The sequence below is a fragment of the Anomaloglossus baeobatrachus genome, chromosome 12 (genome assembly GCF_048569485.1).
Source record: "Anomaloglossus baeobatrachus isolate aAnoBae1 chromosome 12, aAnoBae1.hap1, whole genome shotgun sequence".
In the NCBI taxonomy this organism is placed as follows: Eukaryota; Metazoa; Chordata; class Amphibia; order Anura; family Aromobatidae; genus Anomaloglossus; species Anomaloglossus baeobatrachus.
The window spans coordinates 146,359,475-146,375,851 of NC_134364.1; the positions used below are offsets into that span (position 1 = coordinate 146,359,475).

Below are 16,377 nucleotides of genomic sequence, written 5' to 3' on the forward strand. Positions count from 1 at the left end.
TGTTGTCCGTGAAGACAGTGAATTTGGTGGCTGCCAAGTAGTGCTTGAACCGCTCTGTGATAGCCCATACCATGGCCAGGAACTCTAGCTTGAATGAGCTATAATTCTCCGGGTTTCTTTCAGTAGGCCTGAGCTTCCTGCTGGCGTAAGCAATCACACGCTCTTTGCCTCCCTGCACCTGTGAAAGCACTGCTCCCAGTCCCACATTACTGGCATCTGTGTACAGTACGAATGGCAGACCGTAGTCAGGGTAGGCTAGGATCTCTTCACCCGTCAAGGCCCCTTTCATCTGTCTGAAGGAGTGTTCTTCTGCTTCTCCCCAGTGAAATGGCGGGCCGGAGGTCTTTCCTTTCTTCTTTGGGTGGCCTACCAGGAGCTCTTGCAAAGGCGCTGCCATTTTCGTGTAGCCCTTGATGAACCTTCTGTAGTAGCCTACCAAGCCAAGGAACTGGCGTACCTCCCGGACGGTAGTAGGTGTGGGCCACTCCTGGATGACTGTGACCTTCTCTGGGTCCGGTGCTACTCCTTCTGCACTGACCACGTGACCTAGGTACTGGACCTTTGGCTTCAGTAAATGGCACTTGGATGGTTTCAGCTTCATTCCATATCGGGATAGTGCTTCAAAGACTTCAGCCAGGTGTTTCAGGTGGTCCTCGTAGGTCTTGGAGTACACGATGACATCATCCAGGTAGAGCAGGACGGTCTCAAAGTTGAGGTGCCCTAGGCAGCATTCCATAAGCCTCTGGAAGGTCCCGGGGGCATTGCAGAGTCCAAATGGCATGCTGTTGAACTCACAGAGGCCCATTGGGGTGGTGAAGGCCGTCTTCTCCCGATCTTCCTCTGCTACAGATACTTGCCAGTAGCCACTAGTAAGATCTAGGGTAGAAAAGTAGTTGGAGGTTTTTAAGGCAGCGAGGGATTCCTCTATCCTTGGCAAAGGGTAGGCATCCTTGTGTGTTATCTGATTTATCCGTCTGTAATCCACACACATCCTCATCGTGCCATCCTTCTTCCTCACCAGGACTAGGGGAGCTGCCCAGGGGCTGCAACTGTCCCTTATGACTCCTGCCTCCTTCATGTCCTTCAGCATGTCCTTTGTGCGCTGGTAATGGGCTGGTGGAATAGGCTTATGTCTTTCCTTAATGGGAGGATGACTGCCTGTGGGTATGTGATGTTGCACCCCTTTGATCCTACCAAAGTCTAGTGGGTTCTTACTAAAGACCTGCTCGTATTCCTGCACGACCCTGTAAACCCCATGTTTCTGGTAGTCGGGTGTAGAGTCAGTCCCCACGTGTAGTTTCTGGCACCAGTCCTCTAACTGCTTTTGGGAGGTCTCGCCCTCTTTTGAGTCAGCTTGTGTCAGGGGACCTACAGGTGTTATGGCGTCATCTGAGCATGTAAACAGTTTGGCTATGGTAGCGTACCTTGGGAGTCTGGCTTCCTCCTCCCCACAGTTCAACACTCGTACAGGCACTCGTCCCTTGTGTACATCAACTACCCCCCTGGCTGTCAGAATCGTGGGCCAGTGGTCTGAATGAGTGGGCTCTAGTACAGCCTGGTAATCTTGTCCTCTGAGACCTACCGCTGCTCTACACCACATCATCATTTCACTCCGTGGGGGTATCACAATGGGGTTAGCATCCATCACCCGTACACTACCAATCTCACCGCCAGTCTGTTTTACCTGTTGCTTCCTCAGAATGATTCGGATCTCCTTTTGCAAGGCTCTTTGCGACCTGCCGTCAGCACCTTCAACAATCTGGTGAAGCAACAACAACACTTCCCCTAGGCAATTTTCTATGACATTAGTGCCTAAAATCATTTGCGGGTTCCTTTCTCTAACATCAGTGTCCACAACAATCAGTCCTTGTCCCTTCATTTCCTGCCTTCCCACCTTTATGGTTACCTCTTTGACCCCGATCTGGTCTATAGGTTGTCCGTTGGCAGCATAGATGGTGAGGGAGGGGTCCGGTGGTCGGAGATCGCCGTCCGACCAAAACCTCCGATACAGGACATGCGGGATCGTGGTGACCTGAGAGCCGGTGTCCAATAATGCCGGGGTAGGGATCCCGTCCAAGACGATGGACAGGACAGGACGTCCACCCACGTACTGATCACAGCAGCGACTTGGGCCTGATCTTCTTAATCCTGAGGACTGGCCCTCGGCCCCAGGTTTGACTCGTTTAAAGGACAGGCCCTTGCATAGTGACCTGCCTTCTGGCAACGACGACAGATGGGTTGTCCAGCTGAGTCATAGCGATCACTGCTCCTGCCTCGAGTTGGGGGACCCCTTCTCCTCCGCATCCAAGGGACGTCCTCTGGGTTGTCGGCTAGCAGGATCTGATGAGGGACTTTGGTCTCTGAGGGCAACTGCATTGCTTTCAGGATTTGTGCGACGTCCTTAGTGAGCTGCTGCACTTGGGAGGATAGCGTACTTATGGTCTCTGCTGGCGCGTTGAGTCCTTTTGCAGTCATCAGGGCCTGCGTGGAGGATTCTGCTCCTGCAGCCGTGGAACTGGCAGGGTCTGTGTCCACAGGGGGTTGGAGTGCTTTCACTGCCCGGTCTTTCAGAATGGCAAAATCCACGTCAGGGTGTTCCAGGGACCACAGCTTCATCTGCTTCCCATCCTCAGGAGAGCGCAGGCCCCGCAAGAATTGTTCCTTCATCATCCGGTTTCCTTCCTGATCACTGACAGGGTCCACCAGCTTGAGAGCCCGTAGTGCAGCCTGCAGCCTGAGGGCATAGTCTCTTATACTATCTTGGGGCTTCTGACGGCAGTGATAGAAGTCCGTTCTCAGCTCTCCCTCCGTGCGGTGTTCAAAAGCAGCTGCTAGTTTGGCAAAGATGGTCTCAACAGAGCTCCGGTCATCATTGGCCCAGGACTCAGCTTCCAATTCTGCTGCTCCAGTCAATTGTCCCAGCACCACAGCGGCCCTCTGTTTACCAGTCATCGCGTGCATGTCTAGCAGGGTGTTGATCTTTTTCTTAAACCCGGTCAGCGTGTCTATTTTACCGGCGTATTGAGGCAGCCATTGCGCCCCTGGGGCATACAACAAGGACACTGGCATTATGGGGGCGACCTCGGCCGGCGCAGCTGCGACCGCGGCACCGGCACCAGGCGCTGCGGCATCCAGCGCGACAGGGGCTGGCATCGCTTGGGCTGCGTCGCCCTGACCAGGGGCATTACCTCCTGCAGCGTCCATTTTTCTTCAGAAAATCCGCGCGCTCCCTTTCCACTTCCTGGGTCAGAACGCTCTCTGAATTGTGGGGATTCTGGGGCGGCCACACCTCTTCGTGGGCGGTGCTCTTCTCCCTCGCGCGGGCTGCAGCGCGCGCTTTTGAAGATGGCAATATGGCGGCGGTTCAATTTTTGCGGTCGGACCTCTGAGGCACACGGTCACCTGTCTGAACAGGTCTAGTCCTTATCCTGTTCGTGACGCCAGATGATGCGAAGCCCCACAGGTGTTGTATCGGTGCATACCTTCAGGGACTCCACGTAGCTGGTGCTGGTCACAGGTAGGGAATCTTCAGTTTTGATCGTGACGCCACTCTCAGTATTGCGGTCAGTGGGGACCGCCACTGCAGGTTAGGGGACGCCTGGGGCTGATGGTGGGTGCAGTCGGATATAGTAGCCTCCTGAGAGTGAGGCAAGCCCCAGGGCCCGGTGTGGGTTTGTAGTACCACAAGTCGCAGAATGACTCAAACACAGTCCAAGAAGTCTTTTAACGTGTTTACTCACTGTTTGGAGGTCACGGTGAGATGCCCGGGCGACACTGTGATAACCAGGTGGAACCAGGAATTCCAGGAGGCCGTTCTGAGGGTAGCTGTCCACTCGCCTTCCTTGCACTCTTTCTGTTTTAGGAGGATCCTTTGCTTGAAGCGTAGTAGGACCCCTCCAGGGAAGCTGTTACCACCCTGCTCCCCTCTCTCTGGCTCGTCTGCCGGCAGCGTGGCCTTGGTGGGATGGCTTCTGGCCCTGTCCCCTTATGGGCCTGGTGTGCTGCTTGGCTCAAGCTCTGTGTAGTCGTGGTGAGGGCATGAAGTACCCCCCCAACCTGTAGGTTAAGCAGCTCTGGATGATCTGCTGCCTGTTCTGGGGACCTAGTTCCCCTTGTGTGCTCGGATACTGGGATCTCCGTACTCAGCCACCCCTCTTTCTCTGGATGCTCTTCAGGCCGACCCACAGTACTCCGTTCTCCTCCGCTTTCAGCTACAGCACTCCTCAGGACCTGTCTGCACGGGAGCTTCTCTGCTCCCCCTCCATACACTTCAACTTCTTCCTCTCCACTCTCTCACTTCCTCTCTCTCTCTCTCTGCCCTGCTTCCTAGCAACCAGCCCCTGAACACACCCCTAGCTGGGAATTGAAAGTTAACTCCTTCTGGCTACTCAAGGGTCCCCTCTGGTGATGTGGGAGGCCTGATCACTATATGTTTGTGTGTGCACCTCATCCTGGCCTTTGGAGATTACCTGGAAGCATTGCTCCCGCATGGGTGCAATACTCTGTGGTGCCTGACCAGGTCAGGGGCGCCACAGGAGTAACCCTTGCTTGCTGTGTTTTTTAAAAGGAGCCAAGATGAACAAGTCATGGTTCAGCAAAGACTTTGCTACCTACCCCGGTGTCATCCTGGGGACGGTTAAGGATGGCGTATTTTTGAATGTGCTTGATGCAAATCTAGCTGTGAAGTGTACAACTAGGGCACAACTGCTGCCACTGAATGGGTGGGTGTGTGTGGGGCCCAATTTTTGGAAAAAAGGGATACTCCGCTTGGAGTCACCTTGCGGTGTTTTACATGATTTTAGAAGGGCGTGCCATGCCTATATCTGTGTGTCCTCCACTTTTTCCTTGTCCTGCTCTTTTGTTTTCGCATGAGTATATGTCCTTGTCACTTTCCCATGTGTTTGTGTTGTGTTGTGAGTTGTTTGTCACCTTTTGGACACCTTTGAGGGTGTTTTCTAGGTGTTTTTATGTGTTTGTGAATGCCTGCCATTGTTTCCTATGCAGTTCGAGTTCGGTTCGTCGAACGTTCGACGAACCGAACTCGAACGGGAGCTCCGTTCGGCGAACCGACCTCGAGCCGAACAGGGACCGGTTCGCTCATCTCTAGTAATGATGTGATGCAGCAGTGCTGCAAATCGTTCCCCAGTAGAAAAACGCTGATGGCGGTGGCCCCGTGTACCAGACAGTAATCATCACGGGGTATAGGTGCCTGCGTGCTTCAAGAAGTAGGTAATAGGACACCGAGAGAACGGAGGACAGGTGAGAAGAATCTTTTATTTTTTGTATGTGAACAACATCATAACGGGATATCACTACAGGATGGCACATTACCACATGGGCACAATATGAGCACATTACCACATGGGACAATATGGGCACATTACCACAAGGGGACAATATGGGCACATTACTACAAGGGCACAATATGGGCACATTACAATAAGGGGACAATATGGGTACATTACTACAAGGGCACATTAATACAAGGGCACAATATGGTCACATTACTACAAGGGCACAATATTAACACATTACTACAAGGGGACAATATGGGCATATTACTACAAGGGCACAATATGGGCACATTACTGTAAGGGCACCGCACTTCCGGTCATGTGCAGTATGAAACCGGGTGTACGCGTTCTGGCTTCAGAGAGTGCGGGACTTCTGATCATGTACACGGACCCTAAGTCTATGATGCGGTGACAATGGACACAGGTATGCGCATCACAAGCTATGACGCTGGTAAATTGGCATTGAATAGCATGTTAGTAGGCCCCTATGGGCGTGCTACCATGCTAAGAGGGGGAATGAGCGCCGGAATTAACGCCCTTGCGGCTAGTCCCTGCACTCATTAGCATATTATAAAGAATCTTTAGAAATACTTTTTCTATAGATCTCTATGTATGCTACTAGAGGCAGGGATTAGCAATATGCACCCAGAACCATGAGCATATTGCACCTGACAGGTTCCCTTTAATCGGCCAGTCAGACATCTGTTTTTCATCTACGTTTTCTGCTTGTGTTTTTCAGAGATCATGCACTCATTAGGGCATGTGCCCATGATCAGGATTCGCTGCGTTCAGAACTCCTGTTTGTTTTCTCCCTACGGAGGACACATGTGATTCCGCAGCAAACAATTGACATGCTGTGGTCTGGAAAGACGCTCCGCAGGTCAGTGTTTGCTGCGGAAAAGAGATGCATAATGGGCACGGGATTTCTAGAAATCCTGTCCACTATGCTTCTACTGTATACCACAGCGTTTTGGACGCAGCTGAAGCTTGCTGCGTCCAAAACGCTGCAAATACTGATCGTGGGCATGGACCCTTGTAGTTTACAGGATTGTTGACATTTCTTCTTCTTCTTCTTCTTCTTCTTCTTCTTCTGTTGCAGAGTGTTACCAGCAGGTTGTACAGAGATACAGAGAGACTGGAAGAGTCACAGAAAGGCAGAGAAGTTACCACTGAGCTTAGTGTCACAGTGTCACCGGCAGGTTGTAGAGATACAGAGAGACCAGAAAACTCACCAAAATGTAGAGAATTGGACGTCCTTTTGCCACAACTCAAACTAATGACACTGATAACACACTCATTGTGAACAATGGTCTTCAGAACCGATGATGAATGTCACACAACTCCAGGCACATTTAAGAGAGGTGAGAGGCAAGAAAGTGCCATGTTAGATCATCCAAAACATTTACATCACTGGGGTCTGTGTGCTTGAGGACCTTCAAGGTACCTGACCTCACAACCAGGCACAGGTGTCTTCTACACTGGATGAGAAACCAGTGGGCCTCAGTGCTTGTCACTGATGAAAGTGGATTCACACTGAGCAGAAATATTGGACGCCAGTGATGTTGGAGACGTGAAGGAGAGTGCTGTGCATCAGCCACTGCTGTCATCAGATGAGCCTTTGGTGGTGGTGTTACAGTGTGGGCCGGTGTGTCTAGTCAGTACAGAACGGCTCTACCCTATGTGATACCATGTATGTGGTTCACTGACAGCGCCGACTACTGGAATAACAAAATTACTCCAGTCATTGTGCCTCTACATGAACAAGACAGGCTGAATTTCATATTCATGGAGGACAATGCTCCAGCTCATTGAGGTTGCATCATTAGGGAATGGCTGCTGGAGACTGGGGAACCTCGAATGGAGCGGCTGCACTTTCTCTAGGCCTGAATCTCATAGAAATCTATGGGATCATCTGAGTCTCTGTGTACAGGCCGTAACTCTGTACCCCAGAATGTCAATAACCTGAGGGCTACCCTTCAAGAAAAGTGGGATGCCGGCCTCCGCAGACATTAACTCTACTGGACACCAGCAGGAGGCATCGTTGTCACATGACCAGGTGCTGACACACTGACATTTTTGGGGGGTGGAGGGGTGTAAATTACCCACCACTGGTGTGGGTCTTTGTGTCAGTAAATAGTTTGAGATGATGAATCTCCATTGCTGCTACTACTTAATGCCGTATTTTCATGATATAATATCAATGTGGCCTGAACTTTATACATTTTACATAAATGTATCCTGAAAGACAAATATCCCTAAAGCCCGATTTACACGCTGTAATGTATCTTACGATGTGTCGGCGGGGTCACGTCATAAGTGACGCACATCCGGCATCATAAGATACATTGTAGTGTGTAACACCTACGTGCGATTGCGATTGAACGGTAAAACGTTCATCTCATGCACGTCGTTCATTCCTCATGAATTGAACGTCAGGTTGTTCATCGCTCCCGTGGTAGCACACATCGCAGTGTGTGACACCCCGGGAACGATGAACAGATCTTATCTGCGTCCTGCGGCTCCCGGCCAGCAATGCGGAAGGAAGGAGGTGGGCGGGATGTTTACGTCCCGCTCATCTCCGCCCCTCCGCTTCTATTGGCCGGCTGCCGCGTGACGTCGATGTGACGCCGAACGTCCCTCCCACTCCAGGAAGTGGACGTTCGCCGCCCACATCGAGGTCGTATGGACGGGTAAGTACATGTGACGGGGGTTACTCGTATGTGCGGCACATTCAACAAATTGAACGTGCCGCACATACGATGGGGGCGTTGCAAATCGCATACGATATCGTATGCGAAATTGCAACGTGTAAAGCAGGCTTAACTGTCGGAGTTGTGTATGTGTGTACGTAGAGAACTCAGTGCTTGTCCGCCATTTTTATTTTGCTGGTAATTTCCATCATTCAGTCTTTGTTATTTTCTGGCTGTAGGGGGAGCATAGTGTTTCTCACATATTAGAATATAATTGTGTAGGGTCGTAGTGTCCAGCCGGTGCTCCCTTCTGCTGTGTGGAGCGCCCCTGGCCTTGTTTCTATATCACTTTGAATCAGTCATCGGTGCGTTTTCAGGAGCGCCTCTTTCAGTCCTCCAGACTGCGGAACGCCGTCTGCATCTCCTCGTACAGCTGGGCGTAGTCGGCTTTGATCTTGACCTCTCCATCCTTCACCGGATCCTAACAAGATTTATAAAGGAGATGATCATTATGAAAGGACTAGATAATGGACCCAAGGAGCCCCCCACATACTGGAATGTCATCTCTACCCCAACTGGTCAAGAGCCTGGGGCTGCTGTGGGACATGATTTCAAATTAGTGGCCAGAAATAAGTGTTGAGACCTTGGTTAGTGAGTGCTCTACACCTTTGTCTTCTTCCAGCCCAGACCTTAATTTTATAGTGATTTTTATCTCCTCGGAGGCTTCCTAGCAGGACATGCAGTGGGCAATGCCTGGTGGATCATGGACCCTGTCATGTGGTTCTTGGGCCATTGAGGCCCCACCTCGCTGCCGAGCATTTGTTCAGCACTTACCTTGAACTTCATAGAGCTGAGCTTGTACAGAATGTCTCCTAGATTCTCTCGAATGATGGCCCACGTGATCTTATTTTCAGCCTGGGCTGTGGCCTCTACAGCATGTCGGGCCATGTCATAGAAGGCGATCATATTCTGCAACATTCCTACTGTCTTGTAGAACGGGCAATATCTGCAGAGAATTCACATTCCATAAATTATTAAAGGATAACCCTAATCCGACTACTGGTCCCCCCCAGTGTTCCTGAAATTGTAACTATAGCTGCTGTGTTTGTCTGGGCACTTTGGATGGGTTTAGCGCTCTAGGCTGGAAATGGGAGAAGCTAAACAGGTTTGTGTGATCTATCCCGCAGAGAGACGGCGAGATGGAAGAAGTGGTCATGTCGATCTGGGCAGCCCGAAAATGGAGAGGAAACTGAATGACCTCAGTCCTACAGGAGATCATCAATGGCTTCATCTAGCACTGCAGCCAACATCTACTACATCATTCCGACTCCATACATCATCAATGTGTTTCCTTTTGTGTTACATAGGACTGCAGGTGACATCTACTACATTATCTGTACTCAGAGGGATATCACGGTGTTATCTGTGGTGTTACATAGGACTGCAGGTGACATCTACATTATATGTACTCAGAGGGATATCACGGTGTTATCTGTGGTGTTACATAGGACTGCAGGTGACATCTACATTGTATGTACTCAGAGGGATATCACGGTGTTATCTGTGGTGTTACATAGGACTGCAGGTGACATCTACTACATTATCTGCACTCAGAGAGATATCACTGTGTTATCTGTGGTGTTACATAGGACTGCAGGTGACATCTACTACATTATCTGTACTCAACGTTATCACTGTGTTATCTGTGGTGTTACATAGGACTGCAGGTGACATCTACTACATTATCTGTACTCAGAGATCTCACTGTGTTATCTGTGGTGTTACATAGGACTGCAGGTGACATCTACTACATTATCTGTACTCAGAGATATCACTGTGTTATCTGTGGTGTTACGTAGGACTGCAGGTGACATCTACTACATTATCTGTACTCAGAGTTATCACTGTGTTATCTGGGGTGTTACATAGGACTGCAGGTGACATCTACATTATATGTACTCAGAGGGATATCACTGTGTTATCTGGGGTGTTACACAGGACTGCAGGTGACATCTACTACATTATCTGTACTCAGAGATATCACTGTGTTATCTGCTGTGTTACATAGGACTGCAGGTGACATCTACTACATTATCTGTACTCAGAGATCTCACTGTGTTATCTGTAGTGTTACATGGGACTGCAGGTGACATCTACTACATTATCTGTACTCAGAGAGATCTCACTGTGTTATCTGTGGTGTTACATAGGACTGCAGGTGACATCTACAATATTATCTGTACTCAGAGAGATCTCACTGTGTTATCTGTGGTGTTACATAGGACTGCAGGAGACATCTACTACATTATCTGTACTCAGAGAGATATCACTGTGTTATCTGCTGTGTTACATGGGACTGCAGGTGACATCTACTACATTCTTTGTACTCAGAGAGATCTCACTGTGTTATCTGTGGTGTTACATAGGACTGCAGGTGACATCTACTACATTATCTATACTCAGAGAGATCTCACTGTGTTATCTGTGGTGTTACATAGGACTGCAGGTGACATCTACTATATTATCTGTACTCAGAGGGATCTCACTGTTTTCTGCTGTGTTACATAGGACTGCAGGTGACATCTACTACATTATCTGTACTCAGAGAGATCTCACTGTGTTATCTGCTGTGTTACACAGGACTGCAGGTGACATCTACTACATTATCTGTACTCACAGATATCACTGTGTTTTCTGCTGTGTTACATAGGACTGCAGGTGACATCTACTACATTATCTGTACTCAGAGATCTCACTGTGTTATCTGTAGTGTTACATGGGACTGCAGGTGACATCTACTACATTATCTGTACTCAGAGAGATCTCACTGTGTTATCTGTGGTGTTACATAGGACTGCAGGTGACATCTACAATATTATCTGTACTCAGAGAGATCTCACTGTGTTATCTGTGGTGTTACATAGGACTGCAGATGACATCTACTACATTATCTGTACTCAGAGAGATCTCACTGTGTTATCTGCTGTGTTACATGGGACTGCAGGTGACATCTACTACATTCTTTGTACTCAGAGAGATCTCACTGTGTTATCTGTGGTGTTACATAGGACTGCAGGTGACATCTACTACATTATCTGTACTCAGAGAGATATCACTGTTATCTGTGGTGTTACATAGGACTGCAGATGACATCTACTACATTATCTATACTCAGAGAGATCTCACTGTGTTATCTGTGGTGTTACATAGGACTGCAGGTGACATCTACTATATTATCTGTACTCAGAGATATCACTGTGTTATCTGTGGTGTTACATAGGACTGCAAGTGACATCTACTACATTATCTGTACTCAGAGGGATCTCACTGTTTTCTGCTGTGTTACATAGGACTGCAGGTGACATCTACTACATTATCTGTACTCAGAGAGATCTCACTGTGTTATCTGTGGTGTTACATAGGACTGCAGGTGACATCTACTACATTCTTTGTACTCAGAGAGATCTCACTGTGTTATCTGTGGTGTTACATAGGACTGCAGGTGACATCTACTACATTATCTGTACTCAGAGAGATCTCACTGTGTTATCTGTGGTGTTACATAGGACTGCAGGTGACATCTACTACATTATCTGTACTCAGAGAGATCTCACTGTGTTATCTGTGGTGTTACATAGGACTGCAGGTGACATCTACTACATTATCTGTACTCAGAGAGATACCACTGTGTTATCTGTGGTGTTACATAGGACTGCAGGTGACATCTACTACATTATCTGTACTCAGAGAGATATCACTGTGTTATCTGTGGTGTTACATAGGACTGCAGGTGACATCTACTACATTATCTGTACTCAGAGAGATCTCACTGTGTTATCTGTGGTGTTACATAGGACTGCAGGTGACATCTACTACATTATCTGTACTCAGAGAGATTTCACTGTGTTATCTGTGGTGTTACATAGGACTGCAGGTGACATCTACTACATTATCCTTACTCAGAGAGGTATCACTGTGTTATCTGTGGTGTTACATAGGACTGCAGGTGACATCTACTACATTCTTTGTACTCAGAGAGATCTCACTGTGTTATCTGTGGTGTTACATAGGACTGCAGGTGACATCTACTACATTATCTGTACTCAGAGAGATATCACTGTGTTATCTGTGGTGTTACATAGGACTGCAGATGACATCTACTACATTATCTGTACTCAGAGAGATCTCACTGTGTTATCTGTGGTGTTACATAGGACTGCAGGTGACATCTACTACATTATCTGTACTCAGAGGGATATCACTGTGTTATCTGTGGTGTGACATAGGACTGCAGGTGACATCTACTATATTATCTGTACTCAGAGAGATCTCACTGTTTTCTGCTGTGTTACATAGGACTGCAGGTGACATCTACTACATTAACTGTACTCAGAGAGATATCACTGTGTTATCTGTGGTGTTACATAGGACTGCAAGTGACATCTACTACATTATCTGTACTCAGAGAGATATCACTGTGTTATCTGTGGTGTTACATAGGACTGCAAGTGACATCTACTACATTAACTGTACTCAGAGAGATATCACTGTGTTATCTGCGGTGTTACATAGGACTGCAGGTGACATCTACTACATTATCTGTACTCAGAGAGATATCACTGTGTTATCTGTGGTGTTACATAGGACTGCAGGTGACATCTACTACATTCTTTGTACTCAGAGAGATCTCACTGTGTTATCTGTGGTGTTACATAGGACTGCAGGTGACATCTACTACATTATCTGTACTCAGAGATATCACTGTGTTATCTGTGGTGTTACATAGGACTGCAGGTGACATCTACTGCATTATCTGTACTCAGAGAGATATCACTGTGTTATCTGTGGTGTTACATAGGACTGCAGGTGACATCTACTACATTATCTGTACTCAGAGGGATATCACTGTGTTATCTGTGGTGTGACATAGGACTGCAGGTGACATCTACTATATTATCTGTACTCAGAGAGATCTCACTGTTTTCTGCTGTGTTACATAGGACTGCAGGTGACATCTACTACATTAACTGTACTCAGAGAGATATCACTGTGTTATCTGCTGTGTTACATAGGACTGCAAGTGACATCTACTACATTATCTGTACTCAGAGAGATATCACTGTGTTATCTGTGGTGTTACATAGGACTGCAAGTGACATCTACTACATTAACTGTACTCAGAGAGATATCACTGTGTTATCTGCGGTGTTACATAGGACTGCAGGTGACATCTACTACATTATCTGTACTCAGAGAGATATCACTGTGTTATCTGTGGTGTTACATAGGACTGCAGGTGACATCTACTACATTATCCTTACTCAGAGAGATCTCACTGTGTTATCTGTGGTGTTACATAGGACTGCAGGTGACATCTACTACATTATCTGTACTCAGAGAGATATCACTGTGTTATCTGTGGTGTTACATAGGACTGCAGGTGACATCTACTACATTATCCTTACTCAGAGAGATCTCACTGTGTTATCTGTGGTGTTACATAGGACTGCAGGTGACATCTACTACATTATCTGTACTCAGAGAGATATCACTGTGTTATCTGTGGTGTTACATAGGACTGCAGATGACATCTACTACATTATCTGTACTCAGAGAGATATCACTGTGTTATCTGTGGTGTTACATAGGACTGCAGGTGACATCTACTACATTATCTGTACTCAGAGAGATCTCACTGTGTTATCTGTGGTGTTACATAGGACTGCAGGTGACATCTACTACATTATCTGTACTCAGAGGGATATCACTGTGTTATCTGTGGTGTTACATAGGACTGCAGGTGACATCTACTACATTATCTGTACTCAGAGAGATCTCACTGTGTTATCTGTGGTGTGACATAGGACTGCAGGTGACATCTACTATATTATCTGTACTCAGAGAGATCTCACTGTTTTCTGCTGTGTTACATAGGACTGCAGGTGACATCTACTACATTAACTGTACTCAGAGAGATATCACTGTGTTATCTGTGGTGTTACATAGGACTGCAAGTGACATCTACTACATTATCTGTACTCAGAGAGATATCACTGTGTTATCTGTGGTGTTACATAGGACTGCAGGTGACATCTACTACATTATCTGTACTCAGAGAGATATCACTGTGTTATCTGTGGTGTTACATAGGACTGCAGGAGACATCTACTACATTATCTGTACTCAGAGAGATATCACTGTGTTATCTGTGGTGTTACATAGGACTGCAGGTGACATCTACTATATTATCTGTACTCAGAGAGATATCACTGTGTTATCTGTGGTGTTACATAGGACTGCAGGTGACATCTACTACATTATCTATACTCAGAGATATCACTGTGTTATCTGTGGTGTTACATAGGACTGCAGGTGACATCTACTACATTATCTGTACTCAGAGAGATATCACTGTGTTATCTGTGGTGTTACATAGGACTGCTGGTGACATCTACTACATTATCTGTACTCAGAGAGATCTCACTGTGTTATCTGTGGTGTTACATAGGACTGCAGGTGACATCTACTACATTATCTGTACTCAGAGGGATATCACTGTGTTATCTGTGGTGTGACATAGGACTGCAAGTGACATCTACTACATTATCCTTACTCAGAGAGATATCACTGTGTTATCTGTGGTGTTACATAGGACTGCAGGTGACATCTACTACATTATCTGTACTCAGAGAGATATCACTGTGTTATCTGTGGTGTTACATAGGACTGCAGATGACATCTACTACATTATCTGTACTCAGAGAGATCTCACTGTGTTATCTGTGGTGTTACATAGGACTGCAGGTGACATCTACTACATTATCTGTACTCAGAGAGATATCACTGTGTTATCTGTGGTGTTACATAGGACTGCAGGTGACATCTACTATATTATCTGTACTCAGAGAGATCTCACTGTTTTCTGCTGTGTTACATAGGACTGCTGGTGACATCTACTACATTATCTGTACTCAGAGAGATCTCACTGTGTTATCTGTGGTGTTACATAGGACTGCAGGTGACATCTACTACATTATCTGTACTCAGAGGGATATCACTGTGTTATCTGTGGTGTGACATAGGAACATAGGACTGCAGGTGACATCTACTATATTATCTGTACTCAGAGAGATCTCACTGTTTTCTGCTGTGTTACATAGGACTGCAGGTGACATCTACTACATTATCTGTACTCAGAGAGATATCACTGTGTTATCTGTGGTGTTACATAGGACTGCAGGTGACATCTACTATATTATCTGTACTCAGAGAGATCTCACTGTGTTATCTGTGGTGTTACATAGGACTGCAGGTGACATCTACTACATTATCTGTACTCAGAGAGATATCACTGTGTTATCTGTGGTGTTACATAGGACTGCAGGAGACATCTACTACATTATCTGTACTCAGAGAGATATCACTGTGTTATCTGTGGTGTTACATAGGACTGCAGGTGACATCTACTACATTATCTATACTCAGAGATATCACTGTGTTATCTGTGGTGTTACATAGGACTGCAGGTGACATCTACTACATTATCTGTACTCAGAGAGATATCACTGTGTTATCTGTGGTGTTACATAGGACTGCAGGTGACATCTACTACATTATCTGTACTCAGAGAGATATCACTGTGTTATCTGTGGTGTTACATAGGACTGCAGGTGACATCTACTACATTATCTGTACTCAGAGAGATATCACTGTGTTATCTGTGGTGTTACATAGGACTGCAGGTGACATCTACTATATTATCTGTACTCAGAGAGATCTCACTGTGTTATCTGTGGTGTTACATAGGACTGCAGGTGACATCTACTACATTATCTGTACTCAGAGAGATATCACTGTGTTATCTGTGGTGTTACATAGGACTGCAGGTGACATCTACTACATTATCTGTACTCAGAGAGATATCACTGTGTTATCTGTGGTGTTACATAGGACTGCAGGTGACATCTACTACATTATCTGTACTCAGAGAGATATCACTGTGTTATCTGTGGTGTTACATAGGACTGCAGGTGACATCTACTACATTATCTGTACTCAGAGAGATATCACTGTGTTATCTGTGGTGTTACATAGGACTGCAGGTGACATCTACTACATTATCTATACTCAGAGATATCACTGTGTTATCTGTGGTGTTACATAGGACTGCAGGTGACATCTACTACATTATCTGTACTCAGAGAGATATCACTGTGTTATCTGTGGTGTTACATAGGACTGCAGGAGACATCTACTACATTATCTGTACTCAGAGAGATCTCACTGTGTTATCTGTGGTGTTACATAGGACTGCAGGTGACATCTACTACATTATCTGTACTCAGAGAGATATCACTGTGTTATCTGTGGTGTTACATAGGACTGCAGGAGAC

General features: G+C 46.7%; 1 protein-coding gene across 2 annotated transcripts in view; it reads right to left on the reverse strand.

Moving 5' to 3' along the window:
* Window positions 1-5,254: 5,254 nt before the first annotated feature.
* The window catches only part of LOC142258350 (V-type proton ATPase catalytic subunit A), a 463,932-nt gene continuing 452,809 nt past the window's right edge, over window positions 5,255-16,377 (reverse strand). For both annotated transcript variants that reach the window (XM_075330923.1, XM_075330924.1), the window contains 2 exons: window positions 8,819-8,990; window positions 5,255-8,465 (listed from right to left, as the gene is read on the reverse strand). In XM_075330923.1, the coding sequence (XP_075187038.1) occupies window positions 8,373-8,465; window positions 8,819-8,990 (265 nt within the window). In that variant the 3' untranslated portion in view covers window positions 5,255-8,372. The remainder of the gene's footprint in view (window positions 8,466-8,818; window positions 8,991-16,377) is intronic.